The sequence below is a fragment of the Xenopus laevis genome, chromosome 7S, assembly GCF_017654675.1.
Source record: "Xenopus laevis strain J_2021 chromosome 7S, Xenopus_laevis_v10.1, whole genome shotgun sequence".
In the NCBI taxonomy this organism is placed as follows: domain Eukaryota; kingdom Metazoa; phylum Chordata; class Amphibia; order Anura; family Pipidae; genus Xenopus; species Xenopus laevis.
In genome coordinates, this window is record NC_054384.1 from 70458146 (window position 1) to 70469414 (window position 11269).

An 11269-nucleotide genomic window follows, 5' to 3' on the forward strand; every position below is an offset into this window, starting at 1 on the left:
ATTACCCATAGCTCATATTGGTAAGATTACAAGAATCGGCACCCACTTATACTACTATGTGACCAACAGTGACATACTGACAACACACACACAGGGAACCTGTTCAACCCCAACTAAAATCCTTAGCGTGGCTGCTTCTTAGGCAATGAATATCATATAAAATCCTTCTGCTGACATTCAAATACCTTCATTGCTCTGCTCCACACTCCATTTCTTCATTTGTCTCACTGTACTTTCCTGGTCATATTCTCCGCTCCTCTCAGAGCCACCTTCTTTTCACACCATTTACATCCACTGCCACCTCTTTGTCTCAAACCTTTCTATCTTGCTGCTCCGTACTCTGGAATTCAGTCCCTGAATTCCTCCGTAAGGAGTACTTTCTCAATCACTATAAGAAATAACTAACTAAGAGCACTAGAACAATAGTCTAGTCCTGGTACCTATTGGATAGTGCCTTTACCTTGTGCACATTTTCCCCTCCAATTTGTGCCTGTATGTTATCCACTTACCCACTTAGACTGTAAGTTCTACTTCTGTGCAGCAAACAGATTAACATAGTATTTTATGGCAGGAAGAAGCTTTTATTTATTTATATTTTACATGGCTCATGTTATAGACCATTTATTTTGTTCTTGATCGTGTTAGAAATAGTTATAAGCCATCGTTTTGCAACCTTTTTCTCTGGGAACCCACACCATTTCAACAGCTTTGTCAACCAAAAAAAAGCTTTTTTAAACCAATTATTCACCTTGTTATAATGACTGTTTTCTACAGAAGTAGATTGTGGATAACCACAACCTCCACAGCATGGAGACCTAATTTGGGTCCTATGTTGTCTATAAGCTTTCTGGTGCTTTTTATTTGGCTTATATTGCAAGTTTCTGCATACTACCCCTTTAAGAGTTCTGTGCTATATTTGATCAATAAAAAATATGCCCAGATTTCCGAACGGATAAATGCTTGCTTGCTTGGTCTCCCAATTTTTAAATTGCTTTAAAGGGAAAATGTACCCTATTTATAGTATTCATTCACTTAATTTTTCTGTAAATATTCCATAAATTATATTGGAATACCTTATTCTGCCATTAACTTATTCTTAAAGGAGAACTAAAGTCCAACTAAAGTAGCTAGAAATGTTGTACAGAGCATGTGCAGTGAATCAGCAGAAAAGAAGACGAGGATCTACTAGGGTATATTTGGAGACCCAGATCTTCACTGCTAAAGGGCTGTGGTTGCCTTGGACTGGTTGCCTTGTACCAGTCCAAGGCAACCACAGCCCTTTAGCAGTGAAGATCTGGGTCTCCAAATATACCCTAGTAGATCCTCGTCTTCTTTTCTGCTGATTCACTGCACATGCTCTGTGCTGCTGTCACTTACTGAGCTTAGGGACCCACTCACAAGATACAGTGTGACTGTGAGTGTCACAGACACTTTCCAAGATGGTGACCCCCTGGGACAAGTTTGAAGTCCTAGATCATTGCTGCTATTGACAAGCTGAAACGTTAGGCTTTGTATATAATTATATACAATATGGCATTTTAAGCTGTATTCATTTGTAGGGTTTAATTCTCCTTTAAGTGTGAAAGTTGCCATACATAGCTTATGAATATTTTTATAACATCCATAGAATGTAATCCAAGAATTTTCATAAAAATCCTTGCTTATATTCGTAAAGTGCTTGTTTTTCAGTACTTTTTAGATGTAAAAAGATGTATGCAGTATGAAAATGTATAAAATTTGTTTCAGAATTCAAAGTTAATTGGTATAATGTTTTGTTTGATTTTGACTGCTTCTAGATTTGTGCAATATCATAAAATGTCTGCAATGATACAAGCAGACTGCTTTTTCTTAACACTTGGGTTGTACTTTTTCATGCAGAAAAGTTCATTCTTTAAAATGTAAAGGTGTCAATTGTCAAATCCATATCACATTTTGGTAATGCTTAGAGAGTTCTGCAATAATATATGTCTTGGGTGTGTTAGTTCCATTTTCAGAGGGGCTCAATGGAGGGCACATAGCTCAGGCTTGTTACCATGAGGCAACTTCTGTTACACTATGTTTCATTAGACTCCACTCAGCAAGCATCTTCTACAGTCAGTTGTGGGAGTGGTAGGGTCAGCATACACACATTACTGTGATAAATGAAGCTTGTGGATAACAAATGCCTGTACCAAAGTGTCTCATTAGACCTTCATTAGTTAGGCATGTTGCAGTGATTGGATTTTACAGGTAATGCTTAATGGTCAGTTTGAAGAACTAGACTTTTGTTTCCCGTGCTGGTTATGCAGCTTTCTTTTTCCTGTGTCTTGCTTTACAGAGAAGTGATGCACATTTTGGAAATATTCATTTCTTGTTTAGTCATAGATATAGAGGCCCATTCATGAAAGGACGAATTTTGAATTTTTTCTTTAACTGTAATAAATTCAAATATACTTGAAATTTGATTGGGAGGTTATTTAATTAAAAAATGGAATATCTAAAACTCAAGCCAATATAACCGACATGAAAACTCGAATCGAATTAGGATCAAATTCGACTAAACTGGAATCAAAGTTTTTTCTCAGAAAAAAACTTGAATGTCAGGAAGGCTATAAACATCTTCAAATGGGTCACTGGACCTCTCCCATTGACTTATACATGAACTTGGCAGGTTTTAGGTGGCGAATAGTCTAATTCGAATTGAGTTTCGATTATTCCCAATTTAACTTAGTGAGTTTTGACCAAAAGAACAATTCGAAAATTTGAATTTCATATTCGATCCTTGATAAATCTGCCCCATAATGTTGCCCTGAATTACCTGAGGCAAATAAAAATGATGATTTGTACAGACATTTTTTTAATATAAGCAGGATTGTTTGTGATAAAATTGGTCACATTTGTCACTAATTTAGGATAAAGACAAAACTCACTTTTGAAAATGTGTGCATTTCAGGAACTGAAGGACAAGCTGTCTGAACTCAAAAAGTTATGCAAGACCTTATTCTTCAAGGTGGAAGAGAGGAGAAAGTGGCCTGACCGACTAGCAGCCCTTGACAGTTTACTGAACCACTCCAGCATCTTCCTAAAGTAAGCAGCAAGAAATCTTGCACACAAAAATAAGATAATTGGGTTATTGGTAAAAGGAAATTATTGACTTTTGGGGGGGGGGATATGGTTTATTTTTATGTGTTTTTCATCATAGCTTCCTCTGTTCACTTCCTCTGTTCACTTTTTATAGGAGTGCTAGAATGATCCCAGAAGATGATCAGATTTTCACAGATGTAGAGTTGGGCACTTTAGAGAAGCTGATCTCTGACACTTGGGTAAGGAAATTGTATGCTTTTGTAATTTGTTATGCTGTGTGATGCATAATGCATTTTACGTAAATATGTATTTCTAATCTTCCATTCTTCCAGACTTGGAAGAATGAAACTCTGGCTGAGCAGGCCAAGCTGTCACCTACTGAGAAGCCAGTCCTTTTGTCTAAAGACATTGAGATAAAGATTGGAGCTCTTGATCGGGAGGTGCAGTACTTGCTCAACAAGGCAAAGTTTTCTAAACCCAAGCCTAAAAAAAAGAACAACGCCACAAAACCAGAGAATGCAGAAAAGAATGCTACAGAAAGTGAGGAAAAGATTATACCTCCCACAGAAGAGAGTACTCAAGGTAAATAAGAGTAACATATAAAAGTATCGGCTTTGTTTTATAATCACATATTAGGCTTTTATCCTTCTTTCCTCTGGAGTTCGACATTAATCAGTCCAATGTAAAAGCAAGAAACAAACTGCTGACCTTGTGTTGGTTTTGTGACATTTTGTTCTTTTTATATCACTTCTCAGAAAATGCCAGTAATCCAGAGCCTGTTAAAGAGCCACCAGTAGCTGAAGAGAAGACAGAGATTCCAGAATTAGGAGGGTCAGAAGCAGGTAATCCAGAGCATGCACAGGAATTTTAAGGCCTTTATCATTTAGAAAGATGTGAGTATGTTGTAGATTAGTTTTGAGAACTGACAGTAGAGCATGGGAATGTTTTTTACTAGCCTCATAGATGTATTTTACATAAAATGCACCAGCAGACACCAGAGAACAGTAAAGTATAAGTGTCTACATTGTGTTTCATATTGTAGCCTAGGATAATGGCACACCAAGTGATGAAAATCCCAATTCAAATGGACCCCCTCCTTGTTGTAAGTGCACTGACAGGCATGTTGTCTGTGGGCATGGGGTTTTTATGGATTAGGTGTAGGATTTGAAGGAGAAGGGGTAGGGGCCTCACCATTCCTCATGGCAGCCATGTCTGAGTGAACACTCCCTGGAAATCAGTCAGGTATTGGTGCAATCAGACTACATAAGATTGCATTAATCTACCACACTGTCCCATGGGATGTCTCCACACATATTAATCCCTCTTATTGACTGTTTTTACGCTGTGTCTAGTTAAGTTAGATTGCAATTGCCCATGGCAAACCAATAACATGTTTGCTTTCATTTTCTAGCTGGTAGTAGACAGACTGGTTGGTATGGTTAACCACACTTGTGAAACTGCAACTTTCTTTTTAAATCAGGCCTTGTGTACTTGGTCAGATTAAGCTCCCATTTTCTGTTTAAATGAATGTAAAATTGTCCATGTACACAGTTCGTGTCAGCCGAATTGTTTGGCTTCTCTTAAAGAGATGCAGTAATCATCCACCCCACATACAGTTGTGTTCAGAATAATGGCAGTCCGACATCACTAAACTGATCAATCACTGTTTTTGGTAAAAAATATATTTCTACATGGCAAGTCATTTACTAGTAGGTGTACTAGAGTAATAGAAAAGCAACAGACCCAACAGTCATGACATTCACCATGGCAAGTCATTTACTAGTAGGTGTACTAGAGTAATAGAAAAGCAACAGACCCAACAGTCATGACATTCACCCTGCCAATTCTGTGTAATTGAATAATTAATTGAGGCATTTTCAAAATAATAGCTTGTTCAGAATAATAGCCTTGTGGAGTTCAATTAGTGATGTCACTCATTCATTGAAAAAAACAGGAGTCAATTTACGGTCCTTATTTAAGGCCTTATTTAAGGAAGGAAGCAAATGTTGTGCATGCTGGTTATAGTGCATTTCTCTCTGAAAGTCTGAGTAAAATGGGTCATTCCAGAAATTGTTCAGAAGAACAGCGTGCGCTTTGATTAAAAAGTTGATTGGAGAGGTGAAAACATACAAAGAAGTGCAGAAAATGATAGGCTGCTCAGCTAAAATGACCTGAAATGCTTTAAAATGGCAACCAAAACCTGAAAGACATGGAAACTACCATTCGAATGGATAGAAGAATAGCTACAATGGCAAAGACTCTGCCAATGATCAGCTCCAGGAAGACCAAAGAAGGTCTAAAGTTACCTGTGAGTACTGTTACAATTAGAAGATGCCTATGTGAAGCCAAGCTATTGGAAAGAAGCCCCTGCAAAGTCCCATTGTTGGAAAACACAACCATGTGCTGAAGAGGTTACAATTTGCCTCACTTTGACTGGCCTAAAGAGAAATGGTGCAACATTTTGTGGACTGATGAAAGCAAGACTATTTGTGTCTGGGTGCTGCAGACAGTTTGTCAGATGACCCACAAACACTGAATTCAAGCCACAGTACACTGTAAAGATAGTGAAGCATGGTGGCACAAGCATTGTGATATGGAGATTAGTAATGAGCAAATTTTTTGCCAGGTTTTGCCTATAGACTCCAATGGGTGGAAAAAATTGTCATGCAATACAAAATGTCACCCATGGATCAGTTTCAATACATCAAAATACTTCAATAGATCATGTTGCCTTATGCCAAAGAGGAAATGCCCTTGAAATGGGAGTTTCAACAAGACAATGACCCCAAACACACCAGTAAACCAGCAACATCTTGGTTCCAGACCAACAAGATTGATGTTATGAAGTGGCCAGCCCAATCCCCAGCACTTTATCCAGTAGAAAATTAGTTGGGTAACATCAAAAATGCTGTTTCTGAGGCAAAACCAATAAATGCAGGAGAATTGTGGAATGTAACGTGCCAGAAGTTGGTCGACTCCATGCAGCTAAATATTAGTTCAGTGATTCAAAGGAAAACAAAATCTTGAAACATTTTTCAGTTCATACAGTGAATGTTTGCATTCTCTAAAGAAGAATGCAGACACTGCTATTATTTGGAACAGCCTAATATTCCTTTTTCTTTACTTTTTGAGAAGGAATAACACAAATTTGATACATTTTTCTTCATGTTTTGATTTGGTATAGAATGTGCAGTGTTCCCAATGAATTTGCATGTATGGATATAAAAGCTTTTATAAGGATTTTGAGCGTTTATTAAATTTTTTTAAATACACTGCTAATAATGTGAACACAACTTTATTTGTCGATTTAACTTACCTACTAATTAAACATTTATATTCTGGCAGATTTGTAACTTATTTCCTATCTCCTACCTTTATCCTTATGCCAACAGATGCCACATCACAAAAGCCTTCAGAAAAGCCAGACGAGAGCCACAAGACTGAATTATAATTGCATCTCTCCTTCCTCTGCCTGTTTTGGCAAGCATATTTATTAACATTACTTTTTTGTAATGGACCTTAATGTTTTCTGCCAACAGAACTGTGTGTTTTCTTTGTTTCTTTTTGTTTTGTTTTTGGAAAACTGTACTGAAGATGTAAATTTCTGTCCTGCGGAAGAGCACTGTTAGAATTTTTAACAACGTTCCTTATGTACTTGCTGTGTTTTATTTAACTCGACTGTCAAATATTCTCATTGGACAGAATAGGCAACTAAATATATGCCCAAAGCAAGACTATCTCTCAAATCTAAATTCAACAAGAATCTCATACAATACTGGGTTATTTTTGATTTATCCATCCAGGATAAAGGGAGGTTATATAAGAAGAAGTGAGATATATGGCTTGAAGTTTTACAGCGTCTCATTGTTTGAAAACTGAAAAGATTTATGTTAATTTAGACTTAAATTGATAATTCACCTTTGAGTTAACTTTTAGCATTTTATAGAATGCCCTGTGATTTGCAACTTTTCAATTGGTCATTGTTTATTTTCTTTTATACTTAAATATTTGCCTTTTTCTCTAGCTTTCAAATTGGGTCACTGATCCTGGCAGCCAAAAAATGGTTTTATTGGTATTGTTATTATTTATTACTTACCATTATATTCAGCCTATCTCCTGTTTATATTTCAGTCTCTCATTCCCATCACTGTCTGGCTGCTCATTCCAATCACTGCCTGGCTGCTAGGGTAAGGTAGACCGTAGCAATCAGATTACTGCTGAAGTTCCAAACTGGAGAGCTGCTGAATAAATAGCTAAATAATTTAAAAACCACTAAAATTAAAAAAAAGACCAAATTGTTTTAAAATATCACAGTCTACAATACATGATGCTAAAAGTTAATGTAATTGACCCCTTTAAATGTGCAATCTAGAGATGATATCTGATGTAAGAATTGGAAAGTCTGTATTTTGGTAAAATTCTTAATCAGCACAGTAGGAAACGGCCAAGTAGCCCTCAGCGATTGCCCAAAGTCGCATCCGTCCATTAACAGATGATAATCGCAGGGCTTAGCATTGTAGTCAGTGGAAACCAACCTTGTGGCAGTTCGCCATGTTTTTCACTACTGCTTTTTGGCTTATTCATCACTTAATTATGAATAGGAAATACTGATCCTGTTATGAAAGTCAGGACTTCAGCTCAAAAGAAACAATAACTGAGTAGATATAGCTAGTATTACAATGCAGATAAACATTTTGCAAGTACAGTTAAAGATCCCCAATTGTTGGGCTTTTAAAAAAATCAGGGACTGCTAAGAATAGGAAGTGAGAATTTAACATCACCCCATGAAAAACAATGCTTTATAAAAGTTAACGGTGTTCTATTAAATGGTGAATTTAGCATAAAATATTGGTGACCTGCAATATATTTGTAGTAGATTCATAGCACATCATATAGAATGTTACATTGATTATTAGAACAAGCTGTGTTCTCGTTAAACAAACGAAGCACCCTCATTAAAAATATTGGTTAGTGCGTTGGGTGGGGAAGGTGTCGGGGGAAAAAATATTTTTATGGTTCAAAAATGTATGCATTAAAGTTGCCTTTACTTCAGTCTGAAGCCTATTGCTATCACATGCAAATGTACTAAAAATTAGGAAATTATGCACTGGAATGGAACTATAATTTACAACGTATTATGCTCTTCCATTCATCCTTTTTTAATATAAGAATAATATTGTAGCAGGAGTTTACCATTAAACTGCAAAAGAAAAGCAAATGGTATCATTTTCTCTAAACTGTAATAAATTTTTAACAGCTTGAATTATTTTTTTTAGCACGTTTAACTGCTGAAATAAAACTGGCAATATGTATAATAATTAGGGATTCACCGAATCCAGGATTCAGTTGGGGATTCGGCCAGGATTCGGTTTTTTTCAACAGAAAAACTAAATCTGATTCCTAATTTGCATATGCAAATTAGGGATGGGGAGGGAAGTCGTGTGACTTTTTGTCACAAAACAAAGTAAAAAAAGTTTTTCTTCCCACCCCTAATTTACATATGCAAATTAGGATCTAGGATCTTTCATGAAGGATTCGGGGGTTCGGCCGAATCCGAAATAGTTGATTCGATGCATCCCTAATAATAATGCCATATGTAGTGGTACAAATAAGCAAGAGTAGTAAGGACAGAGTTACATGCAGAAACGGGCAAAGTAATATAGTGAATCATGTACCACCCATGGCAAAATAAATTAATAAAAGTCCTGTATTTTGCAGATTATTTATGGCTCCTGCTACCCATTGTAACTAGTGATAAATTCAGGACAAATAAGGACTGCAATAAGTACAAGTAATCTGTAAAATAAAAATTAGGATATGGATGCTACTGTATGTGATAGTAAATGTACTTGTACCCCAGCACATATTACGGTATAAATAAAGTAAAAACACAGCTATCTGGTCCTTGACAAAGCTCCATATAACAATGGCAATCTGTGCTGTGCAAATAGAGGTTTGGTATAAATCTATTCTTAAATATACAAAATCTTATATCTATTTGTTCCTTTTGCCTTGCTCACACCATCTATTTTTTTTTTGGTTTGCTTGATGAAAGCAAATGTAATTCTAATTAACTTTCCAATATACAATAAACAATTTCAATGTTTGGGGGGTTTTTTTTGTAAGTTAAATGCTATTGAAAATGCAATCTAGCAACCAGATAGTAAATTATTATGGATAATGTGCTTATAATCCTTTATTCAGAGTTTTGGAATCTCGGTTAATGTCCAGGGACAGCAAATCCTGTGCATTTTGCTATTAGAAGAAGCAGAAGATAGGGGTGGTAAAAAAAATTGTGTCCTTTATGCTAAATTAATGTGTATTGGAAAATTACATTTTCTTTCACTATGCAAAAAGTTTTTGGTTGGGCATACATACCCATTAAAAGTAGCTAGCTGTACAGCAAAAGTAATATGGCTGATTTTTTTCCTAACTCTAAGTCTCGAATGTCATATTAAATGTTTTTATTTTTGCGATGTCTTATGCAGGACTTTAAAGCAACAGTTCTTGCTGCTATTTTTGGGGAGAGGGGTTGGGGGGAAAAAGAGGTGAGTGAATGGTGAATTATGATTAAAGGCTGGTCACTTATTAATCAGCAGGGGGTTGGGGGGTTCAACTATTTTTGTGAAAATTCCAAAGAATATCTGTATCAAAAGTTGTGAAGGTAAAATTGAAAGGTGTAATATTAGATGTGCAACAGTATCTGGTTATGTGTATAGCCATGTGTGAATGCCTGATACTAGATCAGGACATGGACTATTCTTCGATCTGGTCTAAGCTTTCCTAAAACCTTTGTTCTCACTAGGCCCACAATGTTGCACACCAAAATGCACCTTTGCCTTGCTGGTAGTTAAGAGTTAAAGATAATGAGTATACTTGTAGAAATGTGGAAGTTTTAGGCCTCATTCACAACAGCAACTCCATTACAATTTAATTGATTTGTGTTAACTGTGATAAACATAAACCCAAACATTAATATTACAATACATACATGCAAGCAGCTTTCTGCACTAAAAATGAATGAGCCCAGTGGATTTATACTTAATATATTGAATTCCTTGTAAAGTCTGTTTGACATAGGTACAGTAGTTTCACTGCTTTTTCAGCATTCATCCTACAATATTAGGTAAATGCCCCCCCCCCCCCGAAATTTGGCACACTTAGAGGCACATTTATCAAAATGTGAGATTAGCACTCATCACAGAACAAACTCACACACTTTTTCTATTCATCCCTATGGGATGTTTAGAAGTGGATTTCACCCATTGCTAAACACATGTCTAAAAATCCCATAGGAATGAATGGAAAGTGGGTGAATTTTTCTATGATGAGGTGCTGAAACATTGTACACAATACACATGCTGACTGCAATGCAGTAGAATGTCTACAACATTCTGTAACTGTTTTCTTGTCAGAGCAGATAATCGACTTTTTACTTATCAGATGCGTGTCAATAGTTTTTGGTTTTTGCATTTAGGGCAACATTAAATGCAATAAATACATGCATTAGTTGCACAGAATTTGCTCTTTTTTATTATTTGCACGAGTTGCTACAGTGAAAAAGCCCTCAAGCTCAGTACATTTCTACACAGTGTTCCATGTGGCTCCCCTAATAAAGTTAAATGGATCCAGTTCTTTGCAATCAGTCTTTCCTTGGCTGTGCTGTTTCACCTTTTGCTAAAACATGGGAAAGTAATAAATTACTCTATATTTCTGAAATCTGCCTATTGTCAATGTTTGTTTTTTACGTGTTTGTGTGTGTTTTTTTGAGATGATGGGTGGGGGTGATATACAATGGACTGTTATCAAGTTTATGGTGCACCTTATTTTTATTGAGAGGAAATAATTTGTCTGCTAGTCCTACTCAACACATCTCTGGGGAACAACCTCCTGCAAAAGCCAAGTGTTCTTGCAGGTACAGGTATAGGATGTATTATCCAGAATGTTTGGAATTGGGGTAAAGCAAATAAGAGGTTGTCCTGTAATTTGGATCACCACAGTTTACTTTAAACATGAAATAAACTCAATAGGCTTGTTATGCCACCAATATGGATCCATACTGCTTAATTAGGATTAAGTACAAGGTGATGTTTTTTTTATTACAGAGAAAAAGGAATTCATTTTTAGAAATTATAATTATTTGTTTAAAGTGGACTATGTGGCAGATGGTATTCCTGTAATTCTTACCTTTCTGGATAAGGGATCC

At 36.2% G+C, this 11269-nt stretch overlaps 1 protein-coding gene across 4 annotated transcripts in view; it reads left to right on the plus strand.

Moving 5' to 3' along the window:
• Positions 1-10782, plus strand: part of hyou1.S (hypoxia up-regulated 1 S homeolog) — a 37772-nt gene extending 26990 nt beyond the window's left edge. For 3 of the 4 annotated variants that reach the window (XM_018242005.2, XM_018242008.2, XM_018242007.2), the window contains exons 21-25: positions 2933-3066; positions 3218-3302; positions 3396-3645; positions 3819-3905; positions 6456-10782. In XM_018242005.2, coding sequence (XP_018097494.1) covers positions 2933-3066; positions 3218-3302; positions 3396-3645; positions 3819-3905; positions 6456-6514 — 615 coding nt within the window. In that variant the 3' untranslated portion in view covers positions 6515-10782. Of the gene's footprint in view, positions 1-2932; positions 3067-3217; positions 3303-3395; positions 3646-3818; positions 3957-6455 lie in introns of all 4 variants that reach the window. The other variant, XM_018242006.2, reaches the window with a different exon arrangement.
• The last annotated feature ends 487 nt before the right edge of the window (positions 10783-11269 follow it).